The following is a 20,291-nucleotide window of genomic DNA, read 5'->3' as shown; positions in this document are numbered from 1 at the left end:
AATTTATAGTAATAAACACACACATTGATAAAATCAACACCTTTACTCAGCATCTCCAACGACTAGAAAAAGAATAGCAAAGAACACCCACTGCCACCAGAAAAAAAGAAATAACAAAGATTAAAGCAGAAATAAATGAAAATAGAAAGTTTCAACAAGACAAGAAGTTGGTTCTTTGAAAGGATTAATAAAAGTGACAAACCACTGGCAAAAAAAAATGGTGAAGATGAAAATAACATGAATAAGAAATGATATCACAACCATACCAACAGAAATAAAAAGGATAATAAAACAACAAATTTGTACTCCAACAAATTTGAAAATCTAGAAGAAATGGACAAATCCTACACAAATTGATGTAGAAAACTTGAGCAGATGCATAACTAAAGAAATTGATCAGATCATTTAAAAACACCCAACAAAAAAAAAAAACAAAAAAAACTTACAGGTTGAGGTGACTTTACTAGTAAATTCTACCAAGCATTCGGAGTAGAACTTACACCAATTCTACTAAAACTATTCTAGAAAAACAAAAAGGATATAAAACTCCCAAATTTATTTTATGAAGAGCATAACCCTGATTTAAAAAAAAAAAAAAACAGGCAAAGATATCACTAAAAAAAGAAAACTAAAGTTCAATATACTTCATGAACATTGTTGTTGTTAGGTGCCATTGAGTTGCTATCAACTCATAGTGACCCTATGCACAACAGAACGGAATACTGCCTGATTCTGCACCAACCTCACAATCGTTGCTACCTACACCTAAGCCCAATGCTAGTGCCACTGAGCCAATCCATCTCATTGGGGATCTTCCTCTTTTTCTTCAATCCTCCACTTTACCAAACATGGTATCTTTCTCCAGAGACTGATCCCTCTTGATATGTCCAAAGTATGAGAAACCAAGTCTGGCCATCCTGACATCCAAGGAGCATTCTGGCTATACTTTTTCCAACACAGATTGGTTTGTTCTTTTGGCAGCCCATGGTATTTTTAATATTCTCCCCTAACACCATAACTCAAATGCATCAATTCTTCTATGGTCTTCCTTATTCAATGTCCAACTTTCACATGTGTATGATGTTATTGAAACTATCAAGGCTTAGATCAGGCACATGTTAGTCCTCAAACTGATCTCTACTCTTCAACACTTTCAGGAGGTCTTGTGCAGATTTGTCTAACGCAATACATCTCCTGATATCTTGACTGCTGTTTCCATGAGTGCTGAAGGTTAAGCCAAGCAAAATGAAGTCACTGACAGCTCAATCTTTTCTCCATTTATATGAACGTTGTTTATTGGTCCAGTGGTAGGACTTTTGTTTTCTTTACATGAAGCAGCACCCCATATAGAAGGCTGTGCTCTCTGATCTTCATCAGTAAGTATTTTAAGTCTTCTTCACTTTTGCAAGCAAGGTTTTATCATATGCATATCTCAGGTTGTTAATGAGTTTCCTCCAATCCTGATGCCACATTCTTCTTCATATAATCCAGCTTCTTGTATTATTTGCTCACCATACAGATTGAGTAAGTATGGTAAAAGAATACAACCCTGGTGCACACCTTTCCTAATTTTAAACCATTCATTGTCCCTTTGTTCTATTTAAACAACTGCCTCTTAGTCTACGTACAGGTTCCTCATGAGCACAATTCAGTTTTCTAGAACACTCATTCTCTGCAATGTTGTCCATAGTTTGTTATGAGCCACACAATCTAAAGTCTTTGAACAGTCAATAAAGCACAGGGAAACATCTTTCTGGAAACATCTCTTTCAGCCAAATCCATCTGACATCAGCTATGATATTCCTGGTTCCACATCCTCTTCTGAATCCAGCTTGAGCCTCTGGAAGTTCTCTGTCAATGTACAGTTGCAGCCATTTTCTAATTATTTTTAGCAAAATTTTACTTGCATGTGATATTAATGATAATGTCTAATGATTTCTGCATTCTGTTGGGTCACCTCTCTTTGGAATGGGCACAAATACGGATCTCTCTACCAGTCAGTTAACCAGGAATTTGTCGTCCAAATTTCTTGGCATACATGAGTGAGTGCCTCCAATGCCGCCTCAGTTTGTTGAAAGATATCATTTGTGTTCCATCAATTCCCGGCACTGTGTCCTTTGTCAATGTTTTCAATGCACCTTGGCTTCTTCCTTCAGTATCGTTGGTTCTTGATCATATGCTACCTCTGAAATGGTTGATCATCGACCATTCCTTTTAGATACAGTGACTCTGGGTACTCTTTCCATCTTCTTTTGATGCTTTCTGCGTCATTCAGTATTTTGCCCATAGAATCCTTCCATATTTCAAGTCAAGACTTGAATTTTTTCTTTAGTTCCATCAGCTTCAGAAATGCTGAGTATGTTCTTCCCTACTGGTTTTATAACTCCAGGTCTTTGCATATTTTGTCATAAAATTGGAACACAGATGCAAAATTCTCAACAAAATTCTAGTCAGTAGATTCCAACAACATATTAAAGAAATAATACATCATGACCAAGCGGGATTCATACTAGGCATGCAAGAATGGTTCAGTATTAGAAAAACAACATCATTTACCAAATAAATAAAACAAAGGAAAAGAACCACATGATCGTATTGACTGATACAGAGAAGGAAAGACTGGATGACAAGATCCAATACCCATTCCTGAAAAAAAAAAAAAAAAACCCTCAATGGAACAGGAATAAAAAAGAAATTCTTAAATGTAATTAAGAGCATGTTTACAAAACCAACAGTCAACATTACTCCCAATGGAGAAAAACATAAAACATTTCCCATGAAAATTGGGACCACTCTTACTTTATTTATCCCCACTCTTACTTTCTTTCTTCATGCATGATGTTCTTGATTTCTCCCAATTCTAATGATATTCACTCCTTAGTGTCTAATGCATCAAAGCGGTCCTTGACATGGTGTCTAAATGCAAACAGGCTACAGTCAAGGCCCTATTTTGGACCCTGGACATGTTTTAATTTCCTTCACCTTCAGCCTGAACTTGCATATGAGCAATTGATGGTTTGCTCCACAGTCTTTACAAGCCTTGTTTGTGTGTGATGATATTGAGCTTCTTTTTCCACGGTCTCTTCCAACAGATGGAGTCAATTTGATTCCTGTACATCCATCCAGTGAAGTCCATAGGCATGTTATTTTTGCAAAGAATAAGTCATTAGTCTTGTAAAATGCGATCATGGGATCTTCAGCATCATTTCTATCACCAAGACCGTATTTTCCAACAAGAGGCCATATCCTTCCTCTTTTTCCCCCAACTTTCTCATTTCAATCACCAGTAATTATCAATGCATCTTGATTGTATGTTTGGACAACTTCTGACTGAGGAAGTTGGTAGAATGCTTCAATTTCATCATCACTGGCCTTAGTGGTTGGTGCATACGTTTGAATAATAGGAGTATCAACTGGTCTCCCTTGTGTTGTTGTAGTTGTGAGGTGCTGTCAAGTCAGTTCTGACTCACAGCGACACCATACACAACAGAAAGAAACACTGCCCAGTCCTGCACCATCCTCACAATTGTCAATCCATCTTGTTAGGGGTCTTCATCTTTTTTGTTGACCTTCCACTTTACCCATCAGGATGTCCTTCACCAGAGATTGGTCTTTCTGGATCACATGTCTGAAGTCTGAGAGACAAAGTCTCACCCTCATGGCTTAAAGGAATATCTCATTTATGACAACTTTCCATTTGTCTGCTTTCATACTTTGTACGTTCCATGTTCTGATTAGTAATGGGCATTTGTACCTTTTACTTCTCATCTTGAATTGCACCCCAATAGCAGATGAAGGTCCTGCAAGCTTCACTCCATCCACATCATTAAGGTCAACTCTACTTTCAGGAGGCAGCTCTTCCTCAGTCGTATTTTGAGCACCTTCCAAACTGAAGGGTTCACCTTCTGGTACTTAAATCAAACAATGTTCTTGTGTTATTTACAAGGTTTTCAGTGGCTTATATCTCACTACATATTGACATCTATAAAATGCACTGGTTTTATTTAACTAGAGAACTCAGTCTAAGACAGATAGTGAAGAATTTTGTCCCAGAATGGACCAGACCCTAGGGTCTCACCTATGCATTATTTGCATGATTCAAAAGGTGGAGTTTAGGGGTTGGTATTGATGCTAAAAATGGGTTAAGACTTTTGGGGATGCTGGGATGGGCTGAACTGATTTAGCACATGAGAAGATTATGAATTTGGAGAAGGTAAAGGATGGAACCTTATAGGTTGAACTGTGTCCCTCAAAAATGTGTGATGTAATCCTAATCCCTGTACCTATTAATGTCATCCTGTTTGTAAATAAGTATTGTCTTCTATGCTAGTGAGGTCATATCACATCTTCGAAGTGATGAATGATCTAATGGAATAGACCCAAGGCACACACACACAAAAGAAGAGACAAGCCACACAATGACAAGAAATGCCTGTAGTTACCAAAAAGGAAGGCCCCTTCCCTAAAGCTGATGCTCTGACTTGGATTTCCAGCCATGAGAACTGTGAGACAACACATTCCTGTTTGGTAGAGTCACCCAGTCACTTTGTAGTACTTCAGTATTGCAAGCCTAGAAACTGAGACACCTGCCTAGCGAGGGGGCCTGTGAGGGGCTCAGTGGCATACCAGGGTCCCATGGCGTGCCAAGTCTGGGTGCAGATGTACCTCCATATTGATACCCGGACCCTCCAGGTGGCAGTTGATATCTGCTGTGGGCCAGTTGATACCTGCTATGGCTGTCAATCTCTGCATTTTGAGGTGTCATGGAAGCTGCTGGGGTACTCTTCTAGTCAACCCCTCATTTAGCAGAGGAAACAGATGTACATTCATGATAAGGATTAGATGAAACATGTTGATAGCTCATCAAGTTCAACTCAGCTCCCCCAATCCCACTGGCCCGATCTCCCCAGTGGCCATCTCTGGATTAGCTCTGCCTCAGTGCCCTCCACAGTGGTTTCAGCTGAGGTGGCACCAGTAAACATATTGAGATGGAACAGCACCTATTAGGCATGATGACACACTTGGTAGGAGTCAAGGCACTGAAGGACTGCCATGGTGGCAGGGCAAAGGGGGCACTGGCCCCAGGTGAGCTGAGAGGCTGGCATGGTACTCCCCAGTAGGCAGTGCTGGCCCCCAGACATTGCCTGTCTGTCACACAGACACATACGAATGGGCACGTCCCAGCCTGAAATTTTCATCCCACATTCCCACCTACATGCCTGCTCCTCCTCCCGTGTACCTTGTCAGGGCCCTAGGCCACCACCACCCTCTCTGTGTCACATTAAAGATGCCCTCTCAGTGCCCGTCTATGTTCTGCCGAGACCAACGCCCTAACAATCCAGTGCTGCTCACCCCAACTGCTAACACCTTCCAAAAGGGCACTGAGAAAGGGTCCTCACCACATTCGCTCCACAGCATGGGCCTGCTGCACACATGACGGGCACACATCGGCACATGTGCCCATACAGGTGTGCACAGACACCTGCAAACACCCCTGCCATGCTCCCAGGGCATGCCCCATGCAGACCCATGGTCCTCTGTTCTCTCACTGGAATGCAGTGCCTCCTTCTGCTGGTACTCATCGGGACCCCCCACAGCAGACTGGGTGCCCCTCCCTCATCACTGCAGTTAGACTCCACGTCACCCCACTTCATGTACAAGCCTCTCCCTGGACTTGTTCTCACGAACCTGTGGCACCCTGGCTGGCTGATACCTTCAGCACCATAGCACTCAACCCTGGCTCCCAGAGAAGGCCTGTCCTCACTGAACACCTGCAGAAAGGTGGGCGCTATGGGTACCTCTCTAGTGGTGACTTAGGTTCCTGGCCCCGAGGACAACAAGTGAATGACCTAGCACCTCCCTGTGAACTTCTGTGTAGTAATCAGTGGCCTTCCCGCTAGTGTTTCCAAGTGTCCCGAGAGGTTTCTCAGTGATGCGGGGCCTCGTAAATCTGAGGTCCTCTTGTGGGCTCTGCCACCCCGGAGTTAGGAACAGCACCTGAGCAGACTGACATGCAGACAGGGGAAGCTGAAATCATCTCGGAGGCTCCCAGTATAAACTCAGAACCTTCATCCGAGTGAGAGCCATCCTGGTCTCAGGGCCAAAAGCAACGGCAGCCAGGGCATCCACTCCAGGCCCCAAGCTCACTGGAGGGAGAGGAGAAAGCATTTCCAGAGACCAACATTGTGCAACGGGAGCGCAGGAGAACCCACGCATGAGAGGGAAGTAACCGTCAGGAGACGAGCACCTCCACACACACCTCAGTGGAGTTCTGTCAGCACCATGGGGAGTGAGACACCAACAGCCCTGAGCCTTCCAAAGGGCTTCTCTCAACTCAAACGTCTATAGCTAATCAGAGTCAGAGCCGCTCTTCTCCTAGGCTTCCCCGACCACCCACCACACAACAGTGACCATGTTACCTTCAGAAAACTGGACAGCAGGTCATCCGAGAGCTCAGTTGACACCCATATCTGACACCTGAATGAACCAACTGAGCCAACCGTGCTCATGAGTAGAAACATGTCACCCCCACGTAGACATTCTCAGAAGGGACAAGCCCCCACCCAGCGTCGGGAAAGGCTGGGGCAGTACTCAGAACACACTGCTGGTATCTGAAAGTCTCTTTGAAATAAACAACTGGGTGCAATTGCAGACCCGGGAACCGATGCAGATTGTTTTTGCAAACTCTTGTTCCTGAAAGGCACTCAGCCAGCTAATCGTGTGTGCAGCGGGGCAGACAGCGGGATGTAAGGGTTTCAGATCCTTGGATTTACATCGTGGTTCATTACGGGAGGCAGCAGGGTACTGCAGACCAGCACATCAGGCAAAGGCTCTGAGGGACATGAAGGAGCACACATCGTACTGCGGAGCATCCTTAGGTCAGTCCAGCCAAGAGGTCACAGTGGCGGCAAGAGGAGGCCTAGCCCAACTGTGTGCTAGGAAGGTTCATCACTGCATTTCCAACAGTGACCACAAGAGGGAGACTATGAGCTGGTCTGAAGTGAACTCCCAAACTTGCAGCTAGTACCCATTTGACCTTGGATGGTTAGCTGACCAGATGAAGATAAAGCTGCCTGATACTGTCAGCGAGTGTAAATTGCTACAATTTGATGAACTGGACAGTAGCTCAAAATTTCAACCAGATTGGACTCGGTGCACTGAGTTGATAAGGACGCGCAATCTAGACCTTAACCTTGAAGAATAGGAGGCTGGCTAGACAGACACGAAGTGGCTAGCTTACAAGATTTCATCAGGGTGTTTAGTTTCAGAACAAGGGGGTTAAGGTAGAATCCCCACTGAACAGTTTTCCTCTTTTTCAGATGGATCTGGTGAAAGGGGTGGAGGATGATGGTGATAAGATTTTATGATTCACTTGTGAGTAGTAGTTAGCAGGAGTAATTGTGATTGTCACAACTATTATTGTAGATGACATGTAACTAAAAGAGGGGAGTAGTTATCTTTCATTTCAGGAACAGACAATCCCAGGACCATCAAGAAGGAAGAGCCTGAGTGGAGCGTGAGATCCCTACCTAGGCAAACAGCGACAGCAAAGGCAGTGGTGTGGAGAGACAGAGCAGCTGCGGGCTCGAGGGCCCTGGACTGCCTGGGGGCAGGAGGCTGGCTTGCAGAATATGCCCGTAGGACATTTAAATGAATTTTTGTTTTGTTTTGTGTGTGTACATTTGTTCATTTGTGAAATATAAGATGTAAAAGGGAAGCCACAGGGAGGAAGTAGGATGACTGTTGCTGCAGGGAGGGGACTGTAATCATTGGATCTTGTCTGTTAACCTTCACTCAATTCACAATAAGAAGTTTTAACTTTTTTTAAAAAGAGGAAGGCTGTTTATCTCGATGTTCCTGACAGAGATCAGGAGGAAGGGCTGTCACTCAGGCCCGAATAGCAGCAGCTGACAGCAAAGGGAGAAGACTGCCCTGAGCTGGCACACACTGTGACAGCCCTTGGTGCCCCCAACTATCCTCTATCCCTAGCCAACTAGCCCTCAGACATGGCCAGTCTTCATGCGTCACACCTGCACGCCGCACCTTGCTACAGAGTTACAGCCTCCCAAGGTAACAATCACTTCACCTCTGCATGACTGAGAAGCTGACAGGTACTCCCATAACAGAAAAGAAGTCCCCACGAGTCCCCAGGGGCCGGTCTCAGAGCAGGGATAGCGTGGCCTGGCTGCAGGCCTGCAGTTCAGGAACCCTATCTCGACCTGCAGGTGCAGGTAAGGAAGGGGAGGCACCCCTGAGGTGGCACAAGGCTGGTCCCCTGAGGACTGTGCATAGAAGCCAGCCCTGCCATCAGTACCATCCGGAGCAGAGGGCTCACAGCCAGGGTGGCCCCAGTTCCTGGCATTTAGGGCTGTGGTCACAGGGCATCATGGATTTCAAGAACACAACATCTGGTCACCAATGAGCCCCCACCCCGACACTCTGATGCCATACCCAGGTCACTGCGTGCACCCACACTGCACCAGGACTGGGGTGCTTAAAGAGGTCTGGGGAGTCCTATGCTCAAAGCTTGTGATGTGGCATTCTCAGGTGCTCACATCCATCCAGACGTAGAGCACCTGGGGCAGGTAGCATCAGCAGCACATTAGTGTTCTCTCAACTAGAGACCATTTCTAATGGACGGAGAGGCTGTTGAGAGACGAGAATCTCGACCATTATAAGGAAGGGGTTCTATCATAATAAAGGCTGCAGGCGGTTTCTGAACATGCCCACTGCCACCAAGTTGTTCCCCGGGACCCATAGCTACAGAAGGGAGCATGTGGTCCTCTTTGTCTGCACAGGTGTGCAGATAGCACCTGACTGTGGTCCCTATCTGCCTGCACCCACGTCCCTGGGCCTGGAGCTGCCCACACCCAGAGTTTGCAGGACCCCGTGAGTTCTAGGAGGGCACAGGCACAGATCAAGCTGGACAGGGAGCCTGAATTCTAAAAGGCCAGCAGGAGGCCAGAGACCACAGCTCCACAGGCAGAATTCAGGCCTCTGGCTGTTAACACATGCAAGTTCACACCACACAAGTGCACACACATGTGCACACACGCAGCAAGCACACCCACAAACAAACATGCGAGCACACATGCCTTCCACACCTGAGAGACACACGAGGCTGGAGTGCTCAGTCTCTGGATGGGCGCATGGGCCCAGCGCTCTCTGCTCAGCCCTGAACTGAAGACCTGCAGACACCAGCGCCTTGGAGGTCAATGAGGCCCCGCGCCCCCATGTCCAAGAGTCCGTAAGCCCTGCTATCTTCAGCACAAAGAGGTGGAGATGTACAGAAGGTTTCCATCTGTCTTGTGCCACCACTGAGGCCTGCTGAGCCTCCTGGTGGAGAAATAGTCTCCTGACAAGGTTCCCAGGGGCCGGTATCTCTGACCAGCAAAGGGCAGCCCGTTAAATGAACTGAGGGGGAAGAGGGTAAGGCAGGGTCCTGCTATCCCTTCAGCTTAGCACTGCACAGGAGGTCTTCACCCCACCACGATGTCCCACCAAGAGCTCAGGCCTACTTGAAAGAGGGAAAGGAAGGACTGGGACGGGGGGCCACGGAGAGGGCAGGCGGGGCGCAGGGCTCCAAGCCTTCCCTTGTGGACAGGAGACAGGAGCTGAACCTCACAGGTCTGACCCATCTCACCAGGACTATGCCCCACTGCAGAGCTGACGAAAAGGCAGCCAGGACTCACCACCATGCCCTCTACACTAAGCGGTGGGCAGACCCAGCCAGGGTCACTCACCCGCCTATACTACACACTACCGGTCTCCAAGTGCCTAACCCCCTCCCCCCCACCACACACACACACTGTCCAAGTGCCAGGATGTCCATCTCCCTTCCCAGCAGGCCCATGTTCTACAAAGCCTTGCAGCGGGGTGGCCTCAGCCCAACCCATAAACTGAAGTCCTGAACTACATCCTCCCTCCCGCCAACAGCCTGTTCCTCATCTCCTCCGCTCGTTGCTGGAAGCCTCCAGACTCAGGGAGCCTCGTGGAACCCTTTGGAGTCTCCTAACCCCTGGTACACACCACAGCTGCACTTGGATTTAATGTGGGTTTCTGAACAGCGTCTGTCTCCCCAAGGACATGGATCATCATGGAGACAGGGAGTGTCTGGGTCCCACTGAACACCTAGCCCTCACTGCTCCCGGCGACACAAACAACACCTCGGCCCAAAGTCACAAAGTCACCTGGGTGTGAGGGTGAACACATGGCTGTCATGGAACACCAGAGGCCTTGGGGAGCTCCAGGAAAGCACACACTGAGCTGAGATCTTAGCAGGAGCTGATTTGGAAGGAAGGAGCTCTGGTAGCGTCATGGTTACGAGTTGGGCTGCTAACCTCAAGGTCAGCAGTTCGATACTATCAGCGGTTCTGCAAGAGAAAGATGGAGGCCTTCTACTCCCGTAAAGATTTACAGCCTCAGAAACCCTGTACAGGGTCGCTATGGGTTGGAACTGACTTGACAGCACTTGACAACAACCAAACAGTGGTGTGTGCAGGTTGCTATGGGGTGCCCACCAGGAAGCGGGCCTCCAAACCTAACTGTCTGAAGCTCAAGAGAGGAGTCAGGGCACAGGTTGGGATTCATCTCTGAGAGAGGAGGTGGGGTGGGGAGCTGAACCTGCGTCTGTTCCATACTGAGAGGAGGCTAGCAGGGGCAAACCCCAGCTGAGAGCAGGCACTCCACTCCTTCCCCACTTTGCACAGCCTGCCTGACCCCATGCCAGAAGGAACATACCCTGCTACCTTCCTGGTCAGCTGACCCAAAAATATCTCAGTCCCAACCATGTCTGGTGTGGCGCTGCAGGGTCAGCACTGGGCTTCCAACCACAAGGTCGGCTGTTCAAACCCAACAGCTGCTCCTCAGAGACCCTATACCGGGTCCTTATGAGTCGGAACCACTCCAATCACGTGCAGATTGTGGCTGGACAACAGAGGGGCGCACCCAGCCCCGACTCCAGCAGAGGCAGAGGGGCAGACACAGATGGGCACAGCATGGAGTTTGAGGGCCCAGAAGTTGATGGGTAAGACGTCAGGGCAAATGTCCCAGGGAGGTGAGCCTCGGCCTTTGAGCAAAAGGCACTTTGGGCAGTAGGCCCAGGCCAGCATAGGCACCGATGGCTACAACCAGGATGCGGATTCAGGCATGACAACCCTAGGTCTCCTGTTATCCTGAAAAGTGACTATTGCTTACCTCAGAACAAGTCACAATTCCTAAGGAAAGGTGACAAAAGGGAAGTTCCTCTGATAATCACGCCCTGAGTCCCACTGCTCCCGGAGAGCCTGGACCACACCCTATCAGTGTGCTTCTCACAGCTCATCATCTCTCCCCACAAACCTGCTCTCCCATCAACACTCTGCAGCCTCAAATGACGGCAGCAAGGACACTAGGCCAGGAATCGTGTCATGGTCTTTCGCTACCCCCACCGCAGCCCCCCTCTGCCCGTGGTGCCTCTCCAAATGCCTTCCTGCACACCCTGGTTCTGCCTTCTTGAGCATGCTGCTTTTCCTTCTGGTGATTCCTCAGTTAAATTCAAATCAACAACTACATTTAGCTTCAAGTAAAGCCAGGCAGTAGCCAAAGCCAAGAAACGCAGTCCGGGCCCTAGCTTACCAAATATTCCTACAGCACTGAGCCTTCCCCTCAAAGGCTCCCCTGGCCTTGAGGAGAGCTGTACCTTCCATGATGAATTTCTGCTACACCAATCCACACCCCGGCTTTCCTCAGTCTCACTTCACCTAGCAGAGCCCCCGGGCTGGCTTTACAGAGAGGGCCAGATTTCTCAGGGGCCCAGAGACCCCATCCCCACCTCTAGCTCCAAGGCACCACAAGAGCCTCCCTGAGAGGAGAGGAGAGGAGAGGAGAGGAGAGGAAGGAAGCTACAGTGCTCGGTTCTACAACACATCTGAGCCAAGACCGGGACCCTGGTCTGGGAACAAAACACTGACTTTCTCTAGACCACCTAAGAGCTACTCTGGCAAGAAGGTCTTCAGTCTGAGAAACAAGGTGGAAATTCAGAGAGAGGCATTTCTTTGCCCAGTAAATTAATCCAACCCTGGAAGTAGCCCCAGATATTTACACCAGGCACATGGGTAGGGACCCGTGTGGCCCTCAGACAGGTAGGGGCATACTCCTGGGTGAGGTGGCACCCCCTGCACCCATTCCAGACTCTGGAATAGGAGGGGCAGGTCCTGGCTCCTGCTGCCCCACGTCAGGGGAGGAACGGCCCTGTGAGCAGACCAGCCAGCCAGCCAGCCATTTGTGGTCTGAGCAGGAGACCCACTTGCCCTCTGTCTCACAAGGCCAACACCATCCTCCACATGCCTCCCAAGTGCCCGGGTGCTGAGCTAATTGAGGGCAGATGTCACACTCTGGAATCTTTCCTTTGGAAGGGGGAACCCTTGGGGCTTTATCTTGTCTTTGTCAACACATTTCTCTGCACTGATTCCAAATGATTTATCAACATCCATATCCTATACCTGTAAGGGCTCCAGAGGATAAGCACCGGGCTGCGAAGGTCAGAGGTTCGAGCCCACCAGCTGCTCCATGGGAGAAAGATGAGGCTTGCACTCCCACACAAGATTTAAAGCCTAAGAAACCCGATAGTGGGTCACTGTGAGTCACTCTGGCACTTCACAACAACACCAAACACACCCCATAAAAAACATTTAAAGAAACCAAACTGACGCAGAAGTGACAGAAGAGTCCCAATCTGGGCTTTTTCAATAGAAACTTTTAACCTTTGCCACAGCCCCACAAGGGGTGAGTGACGTCCATTTAGAGGAAGTACTCTGGATAGTGGCAGATGGTTAGTTAATATGCTTGACTGGCCACCGAAAGGTTGGAGATCTGAGCCCACCTCCAGGTGTTGTTGTTAGGTGCCATCAAGTTGGTACTGACTCACAGCAACCCTACACACAACAGAACAAAACACTGCCTGGTTCTGGGCCAACCTCACAATTGTTGCCACACCTGAGCCCACTGATGCTGCCACTTTGCCAATTCATCTCATTGGGGGTCTTCCTCTTTTTCTCTGACCCTCCACCTTACCAAACATGATATCCTTCTCCAGTGACTGGTTCTTCCTGATAATATGTCCAAAGTATGAGAGATGAAGTCTGACCATCCTAGCCTCTAAGGAGCACTCTGGCTGCACTTCTTCCAAAACACATCTGTTTGTTCTTTTGGCAGTCACCTCCAGGTAGTCACCTTAAAAGACAGGTCTGGCAATCTAATTCCAAGAACCTAAATCTAAAACCACGGAACCTTCCAGAGCACAATGCTACTCTGATACACATGTGATCAATCTACGTTTAACTCAGAGCCACAGGAAACCCTGGTTTGATTTTTTTACAGATGAGGAAACAGACTCGGGGAGGAAAGATTTGGCACTGCTCAGTATCATGCAGTGAGTTGTCCCCAAAAAATTTGTTCTGTAAATCCTAACCCCTGCATCTGTGGTTCTAATCCCACCTGGGAATGTTTTATCTTTATTATTTTCTGAGACAGGATTAGGACAGGGTATGTCTTAAAACATCTCTTTTGAGATATTAAAAAAATTAAACAAGCAAGCAAGAGAAGCAGAGATGGAAACACAGATGCCAAGCCACGTGAAGACTGCCCACAAGTAACTCAGAAGAGACAAGAACCCTCCTCCAGAGATAGCTATAAAGTCGGCAACCTGAATTCAGTCCTGGAGTGGCGTTGTGGCTTAATGCGCTGGACTACAAGGTCGCTTTGAACCAAAAGGTCAGCGGTTGAAGCTCACCAGCTGCTCCTCAGGTCACTATGAATCGGTACCAACTTGATGCCACTTAGCAATAACAACAAAAACTGTGAGAACGTAAATGTCTATTTCTTAAAGCGACCACTTGATAGTATTTCTGTTCTAGCGGTAGTAGGCAGTTAAGGTGCAGGGAGTCACAGCTGACAGCTCCCCGAGAATGCTTGCTCCTGGCAATAACTGGGGTCCCCCTTATCCTCAGGCCCACAAGGCACCTGCATGTAATCTCTCCTCTGTCTCTCGTTTTATATCTTCAGTCCCCTCACAGGGATAATAACAGCTATAGAGGAAAAATGTTTATTTCAAAAGGGCAAGAATAAAGCCCTTTCTTGTGCCAGCAGACTGGTGTACCAGAGCACAGCCTGGCCCCAACCTACCTGGACCACCCAGAGGTCAATTCTGACCTTCTCCCCACCCTGTGCTAACAGCGGCTGGTCTGGCCCAGTTATATTCTGTGAAAGGCTGTGAGTCCCAGCAGCTGGGCTGTGCTCCAGGGCCCGTTTTGGAGTGAGTTATTAGTCAAGAAGGAGTAAGGTGGGGTGAAGTCTGGGTGTGACACAAGAACTAGACTGCTAACCACAAGGCTCCTCAGAAGCCCTATACGGGGTTCACTATGAATCAGTGTTTCCTTCTGTGGTGCACAGGGTCACTATGAGTTGGTACCGATGGCATCTAACAACAACAACAGAACGAATCAGACTGGCTTGACAGTACTTAACAACACCACCAAGGATTAAGCTGGGATTAACTATAAAGGTGGCACTAAGGGTTAAGGGGGAGTCCTGGTGTGGCGCTGTGGGTTAGTGCACTGGACTGCAAGGTCAGTTTGAACCATAAAGTCGGCGGTTCAGGCTCACCCGTCGCTCCTTGGAAACCTTATACAGGGTCACTATGAGTCAGAATGGACTCGACGGCACTTAACAATAAGGATTAAGGGGTCCTGTTGTGACCTTATAGAATAAGCAATGGACTGCTAATCACAAGGTAGATAGTTCAAACCCACCAGCCACTCCACAGAAACCCTACACAGGTCAGAGCTGACTCAAGGGCACTTACCAACAACAACAAAGATTAAGGATGCCCCTATCTTACCAGGAGGAGTCCTAGGGTGGCGGTGTGGGCTAAGGAACTGGACTGCAAAGTCAGTTTGAACCGCAAGGTCAGTGGTTCGAGTTCACCAGCCGCTCCTCAGAAACCTTTACTAGAGGGTGACCACCGTTAGTTTCCCTAGGGGTCTGGTCTGCTTTGTCAAAATGCGCTCTCTTGCTCTAGGTCCTGCATCGGGTTCATACTCATCTGACCTCTAGCTCACAGGACTTGCGGCCTCTCACCTGACCCAATGGTGCAACCTTGTGCACCAGCAGCCTGTCATCTGACCTCCTGACGTGGTTTCCTCAGCCCCTGAGACCACGTGAGTAAGGAGAATCCTCCAGACTACCATCTGAATTACCGACTGGGGACTTGCCAGCCTCCACAGCTGTAAGAACCATTTCCCTGACAGTGTGTGAGTTCTGTGAGACTTTGCAGAATCCTGGCGCACGAAGGGGGTTGGGGAGTGCTGGTTGGCAGCAGGGTTATAAAATGCTGGAAACCTCCATCTCGTAGGGACCAGCCTCATGCTGATCCTTCTAAAAGAAATTAGACTTGCACTGAGACTAAACACTCAACAGATGGGAAGGTCAGACTAGGTTGCCCCCTAATAGTGGTTAAGCAAGACACAAGCACTGACCAAGGAGACACTGAGGAGGCCTGGCTCGCCCCTTTCCTGGGCACACAGTCTTTACCTGTGTCACTGTCTCTGGTCTTCACCACCTACTCTTCCCCTCCCCCTCAGTCCCTACTTGCCAGCTCCCCTCAGTTCCCTTCCATGTACTCCTCTGGGGAGGGAGTCCGGCTTGATGTCCCGAGGTACATGTGTTATCCCCACAGTCCTCCTGACTGTCTGACTCCTCACCACCCACTCTCTAGGTGTTGGTACTGAACTCACAGTGTCCCGTTTCTTTTCCTTATCCCCTACTTCTGCTTTCTCTGCTTTGATCCGCACCTCTACCCAACTCTCCCCAGGCTCCAAACCTAGCAAGCATGTACCATCCTCTTGCTAAACCAAAGCCAGAGGTAGAAACAAAATCCATCCCTCAAGGGCCTTCCAAGCCCATGATGGGATGAAGCTTCCGGCTACCACCTGCCATGTCCAAGCAGAGAATGCTCTCAAAGCCTATGGGGCAAAGGCCATCTGATTGGAGGGGGGGGGGGCGGTGCAGGGACAGGGCTTTGGGAGGACCCCAAATCCTCTCCACTGTCTTCCCAAACAGCTAGGGAAATACTGTCAGGGAATTCAAGGTGCTGCGGTAATGGAGCCACGACGCAGGGGAGTGGAAGCCGGTGAACTGATCAGTGTGCTGCTGGTGACCCTGGCCAAATCCAGATTCCTCTAGGCCTTAGGGAAAAGGGAAACTGAGAAGGGGCTCAAAGATCCCCCTTGACTCCCAGGTTCCCAAGACCTGGAGGGTGGTCCTGAACGTCCTACAATCACTCCAGGTGCACCGGGGACTGGCCAGGCCCTGTGATTTGAGAAAGCCTGGTCTACAGGGCTCACCTGGAGCCCATCTCTCCTGTGGAGGGTGTGGGGAGAGGATAAGGTGTTGGGGGGGGGGGGACGAGATGGGGGTGTAATTTGGACACAGGAAACAACAGGATTGGCCCCTCACCAGTGGCAAGACCTTGGGCAGATCTTTCCCCTCTCCGTGATGGTTTCCCCAGCGCCACACTCTTTGTGGGCTGGAACTCTGCAAAGAGTCTGAGCCTGGGGTGTCAGCCCCACCTGCGTTCAAACTCGCTTAGTGAACTTGAACGTGCCCTCCATCCGGGGTCTCAGTTTCCCCATATGCCCAAGAGAAGTGTGTCCCCCTCCTGGTCCCGCTCCAGCAGGTGCACCTGAGATCACAATAGTGGCGCGGGCGGTACTTACCATCTTCCAGAGTAGTGGGAGCTTGGCAGGGACCAAGCTGGCCGTAACCAGCAGCTGCGATGCGGCCATCACGAGCCCAAAGCCGATGGCCAGCAGGCTGCGGACGGGCAGCAGGGCATACGACACGAAAGTGACCAGAAGGAGCTGCCACACACCCTGCTGGGCAGCCACCGGTCCCGCGGAATGGGCACTGGTGGGGCCACCCAGCGCCAGAGGACAACAGAGCAGCGCGAAGGTGAGGCTGAAGAGCAGCGTGAGTTTGCTGAGATGCTGCAGTTGGGACTCCTGCAGGTACTTGACGTTGGTGACCACCAAGAGCAGGAGGAAGAGGACGCAGTGCACCAGGTGCGAACCCTTGGCCAGGCTGGGCACGGGGCCCGGGTCTCCCAGCAGCTCGGCCAGCGCCAGCGTTCCCGCCAACAGGCTGAGCACCGCCAGCGCCTTCAGTGTGGCCGCCTGCTCCAGCCGCAGCGTATAGGTGCGGAAGAGCGCCTCCAGCTCTGGGCACGCGAAGCGCTCATCGCACTCAAGCCGGTGCCGGACGCCCATCTCCACCGCCCGCTCTGCGCCCCCCGGCTCGCCGCCGCCGCCGCCTCCTCCATGCGGCGCCCTTGCCATCTCAGAGCCATGCAGCGGCCGCGGATCGCAGGCGCGTCGCTCGCCGGCCCCAGGAAGAGTGCGCGGGGCTCACGACGCGAAAGGCCGGCAGCGGGATGCCCCGCGAGCCAGCCCAGAGCATGTCTCCGTCCCGCCGCCCGTGGCCGCGCGCCTGCGCACTGGGCCCGCCTCCCGCGGCGGCGGCCACCGCGCTGCGACAGCGGAGCCCCAGGAACCGCGCCGCTCAGCGCGCTCGCGCCGGAATCTCCACGGGCACGCACGGCCCCACGCGCACGCATACTCAGCCCCGCGCGTCCCGTGGACCGCGTTCCTGCGTGGCCCCAGTGCGCCCCGACACCCGCCAGCGCCACGCCCCCATCGGCGAGAGGCGGGCCTCGAGGCTGCGTGACCTTGGTCTGTCGCCCGGCCCAGCAAGCCTTAGTGTCCCCACGCCGTGGGTGTCTCGTGGTCATTCAAACACTATAAGCCGGCACGATTTCCCATTTCGCCGCTAAATTCTGCTAAATATGTCCCTCTGCCCCATGAAACCAGGCCCCGCAATTCAGGAGGGTCTCAAGGGCATCCCGCGTTGGACTGCGGGCCACCGCCCTGCAGAGCCAGGGGTCACTGCTGCAGCAAAAGGGCCCCTGCTTGGGGGAGAAGCAAGGGGACTTCAAGGAGGAGCCGGAGAAATGTGGAGCCCGACCCCGGCACTCCACGCCGCAAGCTCTGGGCAGCCCCTGGAGGAGCGCCAGGGCGCAGTACACCTGGAGAGAAGCGGGCAGAAGCAGCTAAACCAACGTCGGGGCGATGCACGTGAAGGACCCCCCAGGATCTTGACGGAGCAGGAGAGTCTTGGCAGAAATGTGTGTAGGAAAAAGATGTGAGATCGTTGGTGCGGTAAGGCTGTGTGAGATGAAGAGGTTTGCAGAGAAACCAAAGCGAGAGCTTAATTTTTCTCGTTCTTCAAGACAAGTCAAGGACAGTTCTGCTCACGTGTGTGCAAGGAGGGGGGAGGAAGGGGAGGGCGAGGCGTTTACACACCAAGATCCGACCGCCCCTAATTAATTCCCTGCCCTTAGGGTTGGTGCTTTACAAACACTATGGCATCCTAATGCTTATCTAGGCCACTGGGGTGGAGGCTGCATTTCTCCATTTATATGTAGGAAACCTTTGGCAAACAGCTCGTTCCAGATGCTAGAAAAGCAGGTACTCTTTCCATGCTGCTTCGTATTCACTCAGCTATTATCTAGCCCCTGAAATGCGGGGACCAAGAACTGGCGCCCCATGAAACCACCGAGGTCATTTCCTGAGCCCTAGCGAGCCTGCAGCCTCACTTCCACTCTGAATGAATTGATGCCCTAAGGGCTCTAGTCTTCACTTTAGAATCCAAGGATTCTGAGGCCCAAGGGGTGGGAGTCACTGAGTCAGTTGGATTTAAGGTGTGTTCTGATTTTTTTCTGGGAGCCATAATAATATCAACATATTAGGTCGAACCCTTAAAAACTGTCATTTTTGTGTAAGGTCAAAGTGTTGACAAAAGCAGTTATTTCAATATATTTAAACCTAGTAGTTGTTGTAAGGACCCCAGGTGAGGAGCCCTAGGATCAACACTGGGCTGCAAACCACAAGATCAGCACTTCAAACCTACCAGCTGCTCCCCAGAAACCCTATACAGGGTGTCTGTGAGTTGGAACCAACTGACAGCACTTAATAACAACAACAAGTAGTTGTACAGATTGGTTATGCCTTTCAGTCTTTGCCTTGGACTGGAGTGATTTCCTACACTGCAACCCCCCGCCGTCCACCCTCCTCCCCAGGGTTACACTCTGAAGGCACTTTCTCTGAGAAAAGTCTTCTGGTCCCTGGGCACCACCTCTGTGAAAGATTCCCAGACTTCCTTAAGCACAGTTAATGGCTTTCTCCCACCACCACCTCAATCATCTTTGAAGTTACCATCACTCGGAATATGGTTTGTGTTCATTTATCTTCCTCCTTTCAAGTTCCTCCAAGCATCAGCTGTGACTGTAAAACTTGCCTGACACAATCACTGTTGACTGACTAGATTAATATTCTCTTGTCATCTTTTGATTCCCTTTGTCACTGAACAGTAGCAAGTTCGGCAGGGATTTGCTAGTATAGTTTCTTTTCTTAAATACATGTTGCAGAATAAGCACTACACTGCGAACCATAAGATCCACCGTTCAAACCCCCCAGCTGCTCCCCCGAAATGCTGTGAATTTCTGAGTCAGAACCAACTGGTTAGCACTTAACAACAACAAAAACAAACATCTTATGAGTTCAAACAAGAGTAGTATCCAAAAAAATCACTAAACTACCTGAAAATGAAAGAAGTATGATTAAATTATTTAGGTACAAAATTGAAAACAAGAGGCAAGATGGTACCATTCAAATAAATGGTTCCAATAGATTTGGTTCACGAATCTTCTCTCAGAACTAACTGGCGGGGTCTGTACCAATTCCTTTCAAAAGAGCATGCCATGCTTATAGTGAGATCTAGAATGGGAAGAAGATGAAAAGTTTGGATACCAGGCAACAAAACCCTTTATTTACATTATTGCTCAAGTGCAGGTAGCAACAAAATAATCAGGGCTCTGGGTTATATTACAGTTTATAATTTTCATGTCTATTACTGTATTTTCTTCTCACAGCATTCAGGTAGAAAAAGAAGTTCTAGAGATGCACTATGTCAGAGTCTAATGGAGGAATTTACTCATTCCTCAGAAGGTTGAAAATAGAAATACCTTATGATACAGCAATTCCTCTACTTGGTATTTACCTGCAAGAAAAACGAACCACAATCCGAGAAGATATATACACACCAATGTTCATAGCAGCACTATTTACAATAGCAAAAAGATGGAGGCAGCCAAAGTGCCCATCAACTGAAGAATGGATAAACAAACTGTGGTACATACA

At 49.6% G+C, this 20,291-nt stretch overlaps 1 protein-coding gene across 1 annotated transcript in view; it reads right to left on the bottom strand.

The window, feature by feature from the left end:
- ADCY1 (adenylate cyclase 1 (brain)) overlaps window positions 1-17,372 on the bottom strand; it is a 274,296-nt gene extending 256,924 nt beyond the window's left edge. The window contains exon 1 of the mRNA XM_006832260.1: window positions 16,755-17,372. Coding sequence (XP_006832323.1) covers window positions 16,755-17,372 — 618 coding nt within the window. The remainder of the gene's footprint in view (window positions 1-16,754) is intronic.
- Window positions 17,373-20,291: the final 2,919 nt, after the last annotated feature.

Source organism: Chrysochloris asiatica, unplaced genomic scaffold (genome assembly GCF_000296735.1).
Source record: "Chrysochloris asiatica unplaced genomic scaffold, ChrAsi1.0 scaffold00006, whole genome shotgun sequence".
In the NCBI taxonomy this organism is placed as follows: domain Eukaryota; kingdom Metazoa; phylum Chordata; class Mammalia; order Afrosoricida; family Chrysochloridae; genus Chrysochloris; species Chrysochloris asiatica.
The sequence above is the reverse complement of the archived record's forward strand: the minus strand, read 5'-3'. Positions and strand labels throughout refer to the sequence as shown.